This window comes from Pleurodeles waltl, chromosome 7, assembly GCF_031143425.1.
Source record: "Pleurodeles waltl isolate 20211129_DDA chromosome 7, aPleWal1.hap1.20221129, whole genome shotgun sequence".
Lineage (NCBI taxonomy): Eukaryota > Metazoa > Chordata > Amphibia > Caudata > Salamandridae > Pleurodeles > Pleurodeles waltl.
Genome location: NC_090446.1, coordinates 508,310,693 through 508,326,805, shown reverse-complemented (window position 1 = coordinate 508,326,805; position 16,113 = coordinate 508,310,693). Strand labels below are relative to the sequence as shown.

Here is a 16,113-nt window from a genome sequence, read left to right as displayed (position 1 = left end):
ATGACTTCTAGACCAGTTAAAATACGAATTAACGAGCATAGGAGCAACATCAGGTGTGGACGCATTACAACAAAATTATGCGCACACTTCCTAGATGCCCCCCCACAGTCCCGATGATTTAAGTTTGGTCGTACTTGACGCCCCTAGAATCACTACTGACTCTCCACACTCCTTGTTAAGACTGGAACAACGGTGGGTTTTCAAGCTTCATACTGAAACAGATGGGTTGAATGATGCCATTCCCTGGACTACATTGTCCGCCTAATCAACCCCTTTTAAGGATTTACCACCGAGTATTCAGTATCTTCAATCTATATTTGTTCTGTTTTTCACTTTTTATTTCCATCCTAATTGGACTGACTGTGAAAGACTTTGGTTTTAGGGAGCCCCATTTTATGTATTACTCTGTGGCCCATACCTTTTGTCTACTAGGGCGGTTATTTCCGGCTTCCCACTCCAAACCACTCATTGTATTAACTGACATAACTCACTATCCAGTTCCAGCCATTCCAAGATGGCCGACTATGTTTTTAGTCCATTGTTTGTTTTGACTACCACCCACGAGGCTATTGGAGTAATCCTTGTTCTAGTCTATTATATCTCGGGTCACAAAGATGGCCGCCGTAATTTTGCTTGAGTCCTTCTTTTATTTCTGAGACCTGTTCCCGGAGTGTAGTCCTTCTACAGTTTTGACCACCCTCTCCCATTTTTGCCGGGAAAACTTCTCTTTAAAAGACTCGCACCGAGTCGGGAAGTTGTCTTTTCGGGAGAGCACATCAGGGTAGGTTCCCCTGCATACTGCCGTCATCCACAAAGTAAGTGACCTCGCGTTTGTGTGTTTATCGCTTTTTTCGGTTACTTATTTACTCTAGGGACGTATATTGAGCTCAACTAGTGACATCTCTCAAAGTATTACAGACTTAGGTCGGGGTAATCCCTTAATATTCTATGGATAACCACGCTTTGCCAGTGTGTTTTTGCCTTTGTAAATCACCACGCAGACTATTACACTCTGCTACAGTACTCACCAAGCCTTTTTAGAAATATTTTCTGTTGTAAAACTGTTTTATTCCTCCCAGTTTTCCTTCAACAAATGTCATAAATGCTAGTGACGAGTCTGCGTATGAATTTCCAAGTGACATGGACTAATAATGTGCTTGATGTTCATAATCAATTTAACCAACCGACCTCTAGTAGTGAATGTGACGGTTTTGGTTCTGATTGATTACACTGCATTCATGGTGTCTGCTTTACCACTTTATTAGTAGTGACCGCTTTCGGCATGCTACTTCCCAAGGGGCCCCCCATGTACCAAGGGATGGTAAGCATATTGTCTTATTATGTTTTTACACAACTGGTTACTACACACTGTTGTGTCAAGGGTGTCCTTCCTTATTTTTCCGTGTGTTTTGATCAAAATGATTTGTTTGTATTTTTCTAGGGCGACCATTAGAGGTTTCTGACAATTAGTGAACTTCAATGTAAGTGACTATATGATTTGTTTGACATTTTTGCAAACTTTCGGTAATATAGACAGGAGAAGTCTTATTATGTATTGGTCCTGAAGAAGCGTCATAGGATCTTGTTAGACCACTGTACTCAAAACATGTTGACCATGTCCTAGGAGCCCGACGATAATCTCCTTAAGCTCCAGCACCATGCAGAAAGTGGTTGAGCATTATTCCTCATTTTACACTTTCCTTCTTTTTAATCTTGGTCCCGGTCTTATTCCATTGATTAATTAAATTGACTCGCTCCTATTAAGACTGGGAACCAATTTTAGCTTTCACTCTCCTGCCAGGATTAGCGCCTGACCGCAACACCAGGTCTTGTAGTGTCCGCTACCACGGCTGCTACCTAAAAGATCTCCGGCAAAGAGCCCCCTTACGGGGAGCCCGTCAGACATTGCAGCGCCGGTCTGACGAGGAGCTACCCGATGATGAAGCATGACATCCTCTCGGATGTGTGAGGGCTCTTGCTCCTGAACTTTAATGTTCCCCTAGTGATTATATTTTTCCATTTGGAACAGTGTACACCTTTTTTGTATGAGCAGTACATCGTGTTCTGGTGTGCGTTGTGGCACTGGAAAGGGAACCGGTACTGAGGCTGGTCCGGAAGCCATAACAAAACCAGAGGGACCAACTGGCACAGAGGGCAGATCTGCCAGACGAAAACCATTTGGGAGACCTTTATGCTATAGGGGTCCACAGGTGAGCAATAAAGCAAAGCTAGTAATGTGTCAAGAGCTGCACTATGACCTTCAAAGAATCCCTTGTTCTGCTGCGGAGTCACTGACCGTCTTGAAAATTCAGGTTCCCATAGCGCAAGAGTCAGAGATTCCAAAGGTGAATGGCTTTGGGAGTGAGACTGTGTGATGCCCTGTTTTGCTTTCACTAATGACCGAGCTGAAAACAATCTCTGGAATGCACTTCTTAGTTTAAATAAGACATTTATTATTACTTCAGCACGAGGTTCCTGAGAGAAGAGATTAGTAGGTTGGAGGCACATGATTAAAAATAGTCACAGCAATGAAAGGAAAATATATCAAAGTGATTCTCAATTGCAATGTACACAGCAAATATATGTGATTATATTATAGCATAACTTAAAAGCAAAGCATAAAAGTCAAAATTCATCACCGTAGTAGGGCCCACCAAATGCTTCATCTTTCTCATGCCAGCATGAAGAACGACTACTGTTCAACTGCGAGAAAGATTTTCCACCCCCACGGGACAAGTCAGGCAGCTGGCGCCCTCTCCTGACTGAAGTCTCGGAATTCCACACTAGTGAACAGCGTCATCTTTTTTATATCTTTGAATAATTACGAGAGAACTTTCTAGAAAGCCCTCACCCTTAGAGGAGAATTATAAAAGAATGCTGGCTACTGTAGGTCAGAGTTGGAAGAAACAAGCGTCAAAAGTTGGCCAGGCTTTCAAGGCCGTCTCCCAAGGCTGACTAAAGAAAAACACAAAATATGCGCTCCCTTATCATGCTAGGCTTCAGTGAGAACAAAATACAAAAACACAGCTTTGTTTACCATGTGGGAAAACAGCTCATCTGCAATGTCTCAACTGCAATGTCTAACTCCACGATAAAGCCAATAGGCAGCTAAACTGAATGCAAAATGTAATATGCTACAGGTGAACATTGAACAACTAATATGCACAGAGGTGAAACACAAAGTCAGTGGTCAAACAATTATTTTCATAACATGTCCTCACACAGTCTCAGATGCTCAACAGTGTCAGGAAGGGGCACATTCCTATTTGGACTTGTGTTTTTTATTTGCCTTACCTGAGGATTTCGACAGCAACAACAATCTGGGAACGACCTCAGGAGCGTGGTTGTCTTTTGAAATTAGACTTGTCAAAATGTTGATTCTTGCACTGCTTTGCCACAAACAGCTTCACTTCCCGATCCCGAACGGCCTTGGGGTGCTTCAAGGTGAAGTTACTGCAGGACTTAGAGTTGAGGTCTGAACCAAGGCACCATAGGTAACCATGTGGCAGTCTGTTACAAACAATGGTTTATTCCTCACAAGGTTAAAACCCTGTGCATTTTGGTTCTGACAATTCCCCTTGCACACTGAGAAAACTTTTAGAAAAATTGAAAGAATACTCTGGAAAATGCAAGGGGTAGCCCGGATCTGCATCTGTTGGCACAGGCAAGAAAGGAACTGATGTCAGTGAGCATACATGGAGCATATATAAAGCACCATGTGTCACGTCAAGAGAGGTGTTAATGTAGAACTGCATGGCATCACCTATATATGTGCAGGGGTGGTGCTTAAAGTTTTCTAGATCCGGTATGACACTAGGTGAAATATTCAGGAAGTGAGAAATTTGAGGTTAGCTTGAAGTATCCATCACAAAAAGTCTGATGGACAATAAACACTGGATGAATTCAAGCTGGCTTAAAATAAAAATAGTAAATAAGGAGATTCTCATAACATGCTGAGACACTGCATTCTAACTTGCTGTCCACTCACTGACGACTTTGGACCCTCGCCCAAGCCCAAATCCTATGTAAAAAGTTGTTGCATGAATAAATGTCCAGATCTCTTCTGTATTGTCAATTTGCGGTTTATTTTTACGTAAGCTCTGACCCATTCTCCCTTTATCATTTGATGCCAGAAACTATGGTGGTTGGTACCCCCAGACGCAAGGCTGGATTACTATAGCTCGCTTTAATGTGCTACTTCAAACAACAATCTATGAGATTTAAATATATTCAAAATCAGGTCACCAGAGCCATTGCTCAAACCTAACGATATAGGTCAGCAAACCTATCCTTGACAATCTCCACTGGCTCCCTGTAAACAAAAGCATTCTTTTCACACCTTAATTGTTCAAAAGTGGCTATTTGACTGTGCCGCACTTTTTTAACAACCGGTGTAACCAGTAATATCCTTCATGCCATCTCAGGTTTTTTCTCAAGTGCAACTTCTGCAGGTACCCAGACTTAGAAAAACGTTAATTGGCAGTTAATCCTTTACATTGTAGGAATCAAAATGTTGGAATAAAGCCCCTTTCAACTGAGATCGATATCCTGTCACCTCTGAATAAAGAAAATACTTAATATCTTTTTTTTTGCTCTATAACTCGGAGAAAGGATTTCTATGCGCAGAAATCCTGCAACAAAAACCAGTGACATAATGCAAAAAAAAGTCAGTGCATATACTTCCGCTGTAACAGATTAACCCAAAAATATAAACAATGGACAAAACAATCAACGGTTTTTTTTTTTTAATGCAAAATACATTATTTTGAAATTAACAAACTATTTGGAAACCACACCAATAATTATTTATATGGGTTCAAACAAACGCCTGCTTGTTCATATTAGATGACAGAAGGTTGTGGTCGAAACAGTAGGTAGGGTGCCAGATGTTTTAATTAATTAATGATTTTGAAACAATATGGAAAGGGGAAGTGAACACAGGTGAATGCAAAACATACTTAAAAAGTTACCACTATACATAAAATCCAGCAACAATATAGAAGTGTCACTGTTTTTTGGAATAAGTTTCTGAAATATCCAGTTGAAGGCCCAGCACGGTAAACATTTTATAGCAAAACTCTGGCAGGAATTGAGGCACCAAATTCTTTTCTTAATCCGTCTTGCATGGTTGCTGGGGGGTTGTTAGCCTGAGGAACAGACTGCAGTTTATTTTCAGTAGCAACTTAATGCAGCTCAAGTTGAATATTATCCTCATTAACATTAGAAAGATTCTTGTCTTTTTACACATTCATACGTTGCATATGGTCTTCCTACAGTCATGTATTAGCATACATATTTCTGTGACAATCCACGGTAAACTCCTCTTACTTGTACCCAACACCAACAAGGAAAGGGAAGAGTGCTGTTGAAACTGTCGGATTCCCTCCCTGTGTAGTTTTTTTTATTAAGAAAAAACTCGAGACAGCAAGGAAGAGTTCAGACTCACGTCAGGTTCCGTACAAACAGACTCATTTGGCTGGGTTGACAACGATGAACACAACCTTGCTTCAGCCAACAGAGCCATGTCTTGCAGTCCACAAAACGAGTTAATTCCCTTTCAGGTGCAATGGAAGCTGGAGATCTCCGTTGTGAACCACTGTGCAACTACTGCACTTCGCACTCAGTTCAGTTCTGTCCTCACTTCTTGGACACCTTAGGAAGCTTGTGTTTAGGTGGAGCCCATTTCAAGCTCACCGAGTCCACTGTGGAGATGGGTGGGGTAAAAAACAGAACACAGGTTTGAAGTTTGTTGTTCAGAGAATAGAACATTAGAAGACAAATAGTGTAGTGTAAACATGAACAGCACAGACATTTTTTAAATATTCATGACAAAACAATTCATGATTATATAATTAGAAGAGTCAAAGGGGTGGCTGGACTCAAAGTGGACTACAGAAAACCTCTTTATTCCGATTCCTTATTCTATCTCACTGTACGTTGCTCAGGATCATCAACGTTCATCCATCCCCTTTGTGCAAGTAAATGTACAGCCTGGATGGCCTGGTATGATTTTATTGGGGATAACACTTTCAACATTATTTAATCTAAACCTGGAACATCCCCTGCAATTCCCTTAAACACCTCTTGCAGTTCCCTGCAACTTGCAGAAACATCAGTCCATGTTTATCAACAGCAACACATCATTTGCCTGTAGAAACAAAGGGCCAGATGTATCAAAGGTTTTACCCATTCTGTCTCTATGGGAAAATGTCTTCATACATATGTCCCAGAATTCCTAATGCAACTGCCAACTATTTATAAACTTTTATAGCACAGCTATATCAGAAAGATGGTAAGTGTGCTTTACAGGTTACCAGGTCATAAAACGAAAAAGACAGTTTTTAGGGTGTGAGAGTGAGAATGCTAAGACAAAGGAGGAGGGAGGAAATCAACCAGTAAGAATGAGGTTAGTTAAGGGTTGAACAGTTTGGTTTTCAGTATGTTTCTGCAAGGGAGTGAGGTTAATTTGTGATGGAAGGTGGTGGGATGCGATTCAGAAGCTGGAGAGAGATTCACGATACAAAGGGCTTAAAACTAGGGATGTCAGTTTTTTTTTTTTTCTTTTTTTTTTTAAATGGATGATGGTACTCTTTGAACTAATGCTGCAACGTCTTCTTAGTAGAAAGACCAAAAGGGAATTTTATTTACTTTCAATTCTTATGCTCCAACATGACAATATTCACTGATGAGAATTCTGCTGAATCCCAGCTGATTTTCAAAATGGAGTGAAGTAGCAGGAACTCAACTATCTGGCATCCACTTAAATCCACTTCCTCTGCTTCACAGAACAGAAGTCCTGATAATGATGAGTTACGAATTATGATGGAACAAACGCACAGCATGTGAATCCAGAAAATGATTCATGCTGCAAAGCTAGGATTACAAGTTACTTTTCTTCTCCATTAAGGAACAGTCACTGATATGCATGAACAACAAAATTAAGTGTAATGCTAATACCCCTCCTCCACCATACTGTCAAATCCACTTCTTTGACTAATTTGAGCCTAGTGCCCATCCCTTTATCACCATCATTGTATATCCTACTTGTGAAGCAATCAGTTGCTTCGTTAGTAGGTTTGAACTAATCATGCATATGTCGATATTTCTGAGGAGCAGCAGATCAACAGAAAAGTGGAACAGAACTGGACATCTGATCTTTATGTTGCTTCACATCAAAGAAACTAGTTACTTACCTATAACAATAATAATTTTGCAACTTGACTCTTGTAGATTCACACACTTGGAATATTCCCACATCTAGTGGTTGGAGTCGGAAAGTGATACTTGTTTTTGTTTTAACTTTATGGGTGTGTGAGAAACCACATCCCTCTGGCTTAGGTTACAACCTCCTTTGTGTGTACACAGGCTCGCAGATTATTTGTTATGCCTTATAATTGTGTAAATGCCGGTAGAATAGGCATAATATCTGCGTGTTTATTGTGGTGTGAGTGCAGGGTCACTTGTGGGCCCATAAAGATATATATATCACCAAAGGTTACAGTGACGTTATAGTTAGGCTCACATTTTAAACATTCAAAACCACAGAAATTCACCTGTTATAGCTAGAGGTATCTCAAGTAACTATAACTCATGCCCTAAGGTAACTAACTCGAGGCCCCTGACATGCACAGTTTTTTCATCAAAAATGTTAGTGCAACTATTACACTGATAAACGATGTTATCAAAGGTGTCATGAGATGAGTGACGTAATTTGCGGGGTAATTAGCAGTGCATCGCAAGTGCGCGAGTTATAGATACCTTGGGGCACAACCTTGGCTACTGGGACCCGATGTTCCAGGGCCCAGCCCAAACATTTAATTTGTTTAGGGGAGGGGGAATCTTGGCCCACGGGACCCCATCCCCTGTGGCCCAGCTATGTAATCTCCATAATGGTTGGGAATCGTGGAAGGAGCCTGAAGGCCTCGCTGTCCCAGCTGAGTACCCTCTCCTGCGGGAGCCAGCATTGCTGTCTCAGAGAGGGAGCTCCTAAAGATACAGCTCCCTCTCTGAGAAAGGAAACCTCTGCTTTCACACCTCTGTGTAACAGCTCTCACTTGCTGGAACCGAAGTGTTTGCTCTGACTCTGCCTGTCAAAGCTCCCGCCAAGTCAGAGCCAACAACTATGCCCCTGGGGTGGGCACCCCAGAAAATAGAAGCAGCTGGCCCTGGGAGGGTGGCAGTCACCAGGGCCAACATTGGCTCCTCGAAAGGTCCACCTCCAATGTGAACTAGCCCTGGGGAGGTGGTGGTTCCCGTGTCTGCGGGGGTGCCAGACAGCCCCCGGCATTCATTTTAATTAAAGCCCTAGGGAGATGGAGGTCCTCGGGCTCCCAGAAATCGTTTTGTTTCAAGCCCCAGGGAAGTGACTGTCCCTGGAGCTGCGGAGGGGCATTCCAATATATCAAATTTGGATTTTCTTTAATTTCTCATTTTCTGGACCAAGAGTTACCTTTCAGCTAAATTTAGTGCAATTCCCTCCAGTGGTTCGGGCGCTATTCCTCTTCCAAATCCCTATGGAAAAATTACTGGGGAATCAGCTTTTGCCTGACAGATCACCTGAAACTTTCCAGAGCGAAGCTGAAGTGAGTGTTGCATCTTAAAAAAATATTTCGTGAAGATTCATCAAACTGAGCCAAAGTTATTAGCAAAACAAAAACGGTTTTGTCATAGAAACTAGGTCCAAACTATAACTACGTAGGTTCGATATATATACATGTTTTTTTCAGTTTTCTCCCCCTCGAACAGTGCTTGTATGTTCCACATATGTAGTAGTATACACATTTAGCTCACTTTGCTCAGAATAGTAATGTTTTGTATTCTTATGCCTTATTTACAAATTAATTTCTTCTTTTATTTATGAACTATGTAGATGAATACATGTGACATTTTGTTTTGCTATTATATTGTCCTTATAGTGTACTTATGTACCATCCTGGGTTTGGAACACTGTCCTGATTTTTTTTTCTTTCTTTTTTTTTTTTTTCAACCACCATACTTTTATTTTATTTAAAGTTAAGTTTTCTCCTTTACTGGGGAGAAGGGAGGGTCGTATGTGAATCTAGAAGAGTCAAGCTGCAAAACTATTGTTACAGTAACTAGTTTCTCTTGCCGCACAGACATGTTCTAGATTCCCATACTTTGCACAGATTACGTAGCAGTACTTACCCATTGTGGAGGAAAGAGTGAAGCTCCAATAGTATCAACAGAAAACACTGTGTGGTCTACCACTTATTCTCTTTGAATTGGCAAGTGTTTTCCATTGTGTGTTCACAGTATGTATTAATAAAGCAACAGATACAGAAAAGTGCATACCTATGTATACAAAGCCCTCTACATACTTGCATATGTGAGTACTTGCGGATATCTATAGGTGTGACCGTGCAGCCCCTTATTATGCGGTCACCGCTAGGAGTTACCGGGGATGTATGTGGAAATTATTATATTCCCTATGAGCACACATATTTATTTAGTTTAAAGCAAAATCTGATTAGTTTATTTGGTCTGTGTCCTTTAAAAATGCTTTGTAGCAGTATGTGCGCATTTAGAAGCCCCTGATGTCATTGTTCCAAACCACTATCTTGTAGTTTATTTAACCAAAGACTGTTCGTAATTTCGGTGATATAAATGGGCAAAGCCTTAATGCTCTGTGTAGATATGGGTCACTGGGTGCTTGGTTGTTTATGTATGTGTCCATTCATTGTTTCTATTTCTATAAAGCTTGCTTTTGGCAGCAACCATAAGCTATGTGCATGCTGCTGATGTTTTGTAGTCAGCTATTACCTTTCCAAGTTTTTAGTTTTGCTGTACCTGGAAAGTTCTCTATGGACATTATTTATACATGTGTTTGTTAGTAAATCCACCAGAGAAGCGGTGCTTCAACGTATCTGCACCATGTGTTTGTATAGTTAGCCCCAGTGTTGGTTGATTTTGGGGGGACTTTATTGTGTACACAAATATACATATACACACAATTTATTTATATATATATATATATATATATATATATGGAAAATGTCACTTACCCAGTGTACATCTGTTTGTGGCATGTTCTGCTGCAGATTCACATGCTGTGCATTATTCTGCCATCTAGTGTTGGGCTCGGAGTGTTACAAGTTGTTTTTCTTCAAAGAAGTGTTTTCGAGACACGAGATCGAGTGGTGACTCCTCTTTGGTTCCACTGCACATGGGCATCGACTCCATTGTTAGATTGTTTTCCCGCAGAGGGTAGGGAAGGAGTGATAGAGTGTATAGGTAAAAGATAAGAGATGTCCATGCTAATGCAAATATGTTGAAAATGTCACTTACCCAGTGTACATCTGTTCGTGGCATGAGACGCTGCAGATTCACATGCTGAACAAGAAGTCTTTTCGAGTCACGAGATCGAGGGACTCCTCCCCTTTCGGCTCCATTGCGCATGGGCGTTGACTCCATCTTAGATTGTTTTCCCCGCAGAGGGTGAGGTAGGAGTTGTGTATATAGTAATAGTGCCCATGCAATGGAGTAAGTATGTATGTACATAATGTGTTTAAAAGTGATATATATATTTACAAATTTATTGTTATCAACTAATAACGGCTACAGGCTCCCGGGGAGGTGGGAGGGCACATGTGAATCTGCAGCGTCTCATGCCACGAACAGATGTACACTGGGTAAGTGACATTTTCCGTTCAATGGCATGTGTAGCTGCAGATACACATGCTGTGCATAGACTAGTAAGCAGTTATCTCCCCAAAAGCGGTGGTTTAGCCTGTAGGAGTTGTAGTTGTTTGAAATAATGTTTGTAATACTGCCTGTCCTACTGTGGCTTGTTGTGTTGTTAACACATCCACACAGTAATGTTTTGTGAATGTATGAGGCGTAGACCATGTGGCTGCCTTACAGATTTCTGTCATTGGTATTTTTCCTAGAAAGGCCATGGTGGCGCCTTTCTTTCTAGTGGAGTGTGCCTTTGGTGTAATAGGCAGTTCTCTTTTTGCTTTAACATAGCAGGTTTGAATACACTTAACTATCCATCTGGCAATGCCTTGTTTGGATATTGGATTTCCTGCATGAGGTTTTTGAAAAACTACAAACAATTGTTTTGTTTTGCGAAATTGTTTGGTTCTATCAATGTAATACATTAGTGCCCTTTTGATGTCTAATGTATGTAATGCTCTTTCAGCTACAGAGTCTGGTTGTGGAAAACATACTGGTAGTTCCACAGTTTGATTTAAGTGGAACGGTGATATAACTTTTGGTAAAAAATTTGGGATTCGTGCGTAGAACCACTTTATGCTTGTGTATTTGTATAAAGGGTTCCTGTATGGTAAATGCTTGTATTTCACTTACTCTTCTAAGAGATGTTATAGCTATTAGGAAGGCTACTTTCCATGTTAAGTACTGCATTTCACATGAGTGCATGGGTTCAAATGGTGGACCCATGAGTCGTGTTAATACAATATTGAGATTCCACGAAGGCACTGGTGGTGTCCTTGGGGGAATGATTCTTTTTAGACCCTCCATAAATGCTTTTATGACTGGGATTCTAAAGAGTGATGTTGAATGTGTAATTTGCAGGTAGGCAGAAATTGCTGTGAGATGTATCTTGATGGATGAAAAAGCTAGCTTAGATTTTTGTAAGTGTAATAAGTAGCTTACAATGTTTTTTGTTGACGCATGAAGTGGTTGAATTTGATTATTATGACAGTAATAAACAAATCTTTTCCAGTTATTTGCGTAGCAATGTCTTGTAGTAGGTTTCCTAGCTTGTTTAATGACCTCCATACATTCTCGTGTAAGGTCTAGATGTCCAAATTCTAAGACTTCAGGAGCCAGATTGCTAGATTGAGCGATGCTGGATTCGGGTGTCTGATCTGCTGTTTGTGTTGAGTTAACAGGTCTGGTCTGGTTGGTAGTTTGACAAGAGGTACTACTGACAGGTCTAGTAGTGTTGTGTACCATGGTTGGCGAGCCCAAGTTGGTGCTACTAGCATTAGTTGGAGTTTGTTTTGACTCAATTTGTTTACTAGATACGGAATGAGTGGGAGAGGGGGAAAAGCGTAAGCAAATATCCCTGACCAACTCATCCATAATGCATTGCCCTTGGATTGAGGGAGTGGGTACCTGGATGCGAAGTTTTGGCATTTTGAATTTGCTTTTGTTGCAAATAGGTCTATTTGCTGTGTTCCCCAGTTTTGGAAGTAGGTTTGCAGTATCTGGGGATGAATTTCCCATTCGTGGGTCTGTTGGTGATCTCGACTGAGATTGTCGGCCAACTGGTTTTGAATTCCTGGGATGTACTGTGCTATTAAGCGAATGTGATTGTGAATCGCCCAATGCAAATCTTTTGTGCTAAGAGACACAGCTGTGATTGTGTCCCTCCCTGTTTGTTTAGGTAATACATTGTTGTCATGTTGTCTGTTTTGACAAGAATGTGTTTGTAGGCTATTAGCGGTTGAAATGCTTTCAATGCTAGAAACACTGCTAGTAGTTCTAGTTGATTTATATGATGATGTTTTTGTTGAGTGTCCCATTGTCCCTGGATGCTGTGTTGGTTGAGGTGTGCTCCCCACCCTACCATGGAAGCATCTGTTGTGATCACGTATTGAGGCACTGGGTCGTGGAAAGGCCGCCCTTGGTTTAAATTGATAGGATTCCACCATTGAAGCGAGGTGTGTGTTTGGCGGTCTAGCAACACTAGATCTTGAAGTTGACCCTGCGCTTGTGTCCATTGTGTCGCTAGGTACTGCTGTAAGGGTCGCATGTGTAATCTTGCGTTTGGGACAATGGCTATGCATAAAGACATCATGCCTAGAAGTTTCATCACTAATTTTACTTGATACTGTTGGTTTGGGTGCATGCTTTGTATTACTTTTTGGAATGCTTGTACCCTTTGTGGACTTGGAGTGGCAATCCCTTTTTCTGTGTTGATTATTGCTCCTAAGTATTGTTGTATTTGACACGGTTGTAAGTGTGATTTTAGGTAGTTTATTGAGAACCCTAGCTTGTGAAGGGTTTCTATGACGTATTTTGTGTGTTGAAGACACTGTTTCTGAGTGCTGGTTTTTATTAGCCAATCGTTTAGATACGGGAATACGTGTATGTGCTGTCTTCTGATATGTGCGGCTACTACTGCAAGGCATTTTGTAAATATCCTTGGTGCTGTTGTTATCCCGAATGGTAACACTTTGAATTGGTAATGTACTCCTTGGATTACAAACCTTAAGTATTTCCTGTGTGAAGGATGTATGGGTATACGGAAGTAAGCATCCTTGAGGTCTAATGTTGACATGTAGTCTTGTTGTTTGAGCAAGGGAATCACGTCTTGAAGTGTTACCATGTGAAAGTGATCTGATTTGATGTAAAGATTTAGTGTTCTGAGATCTAAGATGGGTCTCAGTGTTTTGTCCTTTTTTGGTATTAGAAAATACAGGGAATAAACACCTGTTCCTTTCTGATGGTTGGGTATCAGTTCTATCGCCTCTTTTTGTAACAACGCTTGGGCTTCTAGTTGTAATAGATCTAAGTGCTGTTTGGACATGCTGTGTGCTTTTGGAGGCACATTCGGTGGTAATTGTCGGAATTCTATGCAATAACAATGGCTAGGACCCACGAGTCCGTAGTTATTACTTCCCAATTTTTGTAATAATCTGTGAGTCTCCCCCCCACTGGTGTTGGGGATTTGTATCATTGAAGTCACTGTTTAGTTTGTGGGGTTTTTGGGCTTTGGAATTTCCCTCTTGGTTTAGGGAACTGTCCACCTCTATATTGTCCCCGAAAGCCTCCTCTTTGGTACTGGCCCTGGTATGTGGGTCTGGCCTGTGAGGTTGAAGGTTCTGTGCTTTGGGCTCGAAACCCCCCCTCTAAAGTGTGGCTTCCTAAAGGTGCCTCTGCTCTGTGGGGAGTAGAGTGCGCCCATGGCTTTGGCCATGTCCGTGTCTTTCTTTAGCTTCTCTATAGCTGTATCCACCTCCGGCCCAAACAACTGTTGTCCATTAAAAGGCATATTAAGCACAGCCTGCTGGATCTCTGGCTTAAATCTGGAGGTGTGTAGCCATGTGTGTCTCCGAATAGTGACCGCTGTGTTAACTGTTCTGGCGGCTGTGTCCGCTGCATCCATAGCCGATCGTATCTGGTTGTTGGAGATACTTTGGCCCTCCTCCACCACTTGTTGTGCACGCTTTTGAAACTCTTTGGGAAGATGTTCAATGAAATGCTGCATTTCGTCCCAATGAGCCCTGTCCTATTTTGCCAATAAAGCCTGTGAATTGGCAATGCGCCATTGATTGGCTGCCTGTGCTGCAACCCTTTTCCCTGCTGCATCAAACTTTCGACTTTCTTTGTCAGGTGGTGGTGCATCCCCAGAAGTCTGTGAATTTGCCCTTTTCCGTGCGGCGCCTACTACCACCGAGTCAGGTGTTAGTTGTTGCGTGATGTACATAGGGTCCGTAGGGGGAGGTTTGTACTTCTTCTTCACCCTAGGTGTAATGGCTCTGCCCTTGACGGGGTCTTGAAACACCTGTTTTGCGTGTTTCAACATGCCTGGTAACATCAGCAGACTCTGGTATTGACTATGTGTTGATGACAGGGTGTTGAATAAAAAGTCATCCTCAATAGGTTCTGCATGCAGTGCTACACTGTGAAAAGTAGCTGCTCAGGACACCACCTGCATGTAAGCAGTACTGTCTTCTGGTGGTGATGGTCTTGCCGGGTAGCAATGAGGACTATTGTCAGATACTGGTGCATCGTTTAGATCCCATGCATCTGGGTCATCCTGGCTCATCCCTGTGTGCGTTGGTGATTGCATCATTGGGGGTGTTGCAATTGGTGACAGTTGCGGTGAGTGCTGTGGCGATAAACGTGGTGGAGTTATTTCTTTAGCCACTTTTGCTTTTGGCTGTTGTTCTGTTTCTTGGAAAGCAAGTTTCTGTTTCATTTTAATAGGGGGAAGAGTTCTTATTTTCCCTGTGTCCTTCTGAATATGGAGGCTTCTTTGTGTATAGTCTGGCTCTCCCATCTCTAATTCTTGTCCAAAATTATGGCCTTGTAGTTGTGATGAAAGGCCTTGTTCTTCGGAATAGGAGCTCGGTTTCGGCTCCGAGGCTGGGTGTTTCGGCACCAAAACTTTTTCCGCAGTCTTTTTCGGCTCCGAAGCCACCTTTTTCGGTTTCGGGGTGCCGATGTCTCGGTGCAGAGTTTGGTCGGAGCCAGTATCTCGGTGCCGAGTATACTCTGTGCCGGTATCTCGACCGGAGTCGGATGTCTTCGACACGTGTGTGCCCTTTTTCGGTGCCGATGGTTGGTCACCGTGCTTACGGGTTAAGCCATGGCCTGCCGGCGGTGGCGTCCCCTGGGCTTTCATTATCTTTGTGCGAGTTTTGGCCAGGGCAGGTTTACTCACGGTTTGTTGCCTCGCCGGCTGTTCACTTTCGGCCTCGTCCGAGTCGAATCCGGAATGGAGAAAGTCTCCTCTTCTTCGACCTCGTGGTGTTCTGCCGGCGTCAACGCCATTTGAAGCCTTCGAGCTCTCCGGTCCCGTAGAGTCTTCTTCGACCGAAATGCCCGACAGGCCTCGCAGGTATCCTCTTTGTGTTCGGGGGACAAACACAAATTACAGACCAAATGCTGGTCTGTATAAGGATACTTATTGTGGCATTTGGGGCAGAAGCGGAATGGGGTCCGTTCCATGAGCCTTGAAGACGCACGTGTTCGGGCCAACCATGCCCCGCATGGGAAGGGAAGCCCAGAAGGGCTTCTGGAGCTCTTCTTTTCTTCGGTGTCGATCTGCTATTACTAACCAGATACCGAACGCAAACAATACCGTCAAATTTTCCGAACCGAAACACTGAGCGAAGAGGAACATGTCCGAACCCGATGGCGGAAAGAAAACAATCTAAGATGGAGTCGACGCCCAGGCGCAATGGAGCCGAAAGGGGAGGAGTCCCTCGATCTCGTGACTCGAAAAGACTTCTTTGAAGAAAAACAACTTGTAACACTCCGAGCCCAACACTATATGGCAGGATAATGCACTGCATGTGTATCTGCAGCTACACATGCCATCGAACAGATATATACATATGTACAAATGTTTGTAACTTAAATGACTACAGGCTCCCGGGGAAGTGGGAGGGTGCA

General features: G+C 42.4%; 1 protein-coding gene across 1 annotated transcript in view; it reads right to left on the bottom strand.

The window, feature by feature from the left end:
* Positions 1–4,730: 4,730 nt before the first annotated feature.
* Positions 4,731–16,113, bottom strand: part of KAT8 (lysine acetyltransferase 8) — a 564,841-nt gene continuing 553,458 nt past the window's right edge. The window contains exon 11 of the mRNA XM_069244212.1: positions 4,731–5,702. Within this exon, the coding sequence (XP_069100313.1) occupies positions 5,638–5,702 (65 nt within the window). The 3' untranslated portion in view covers positions 4,731–5,637. The remainder of the gene's footprint in view (positions 5,703–16,113) is intronic.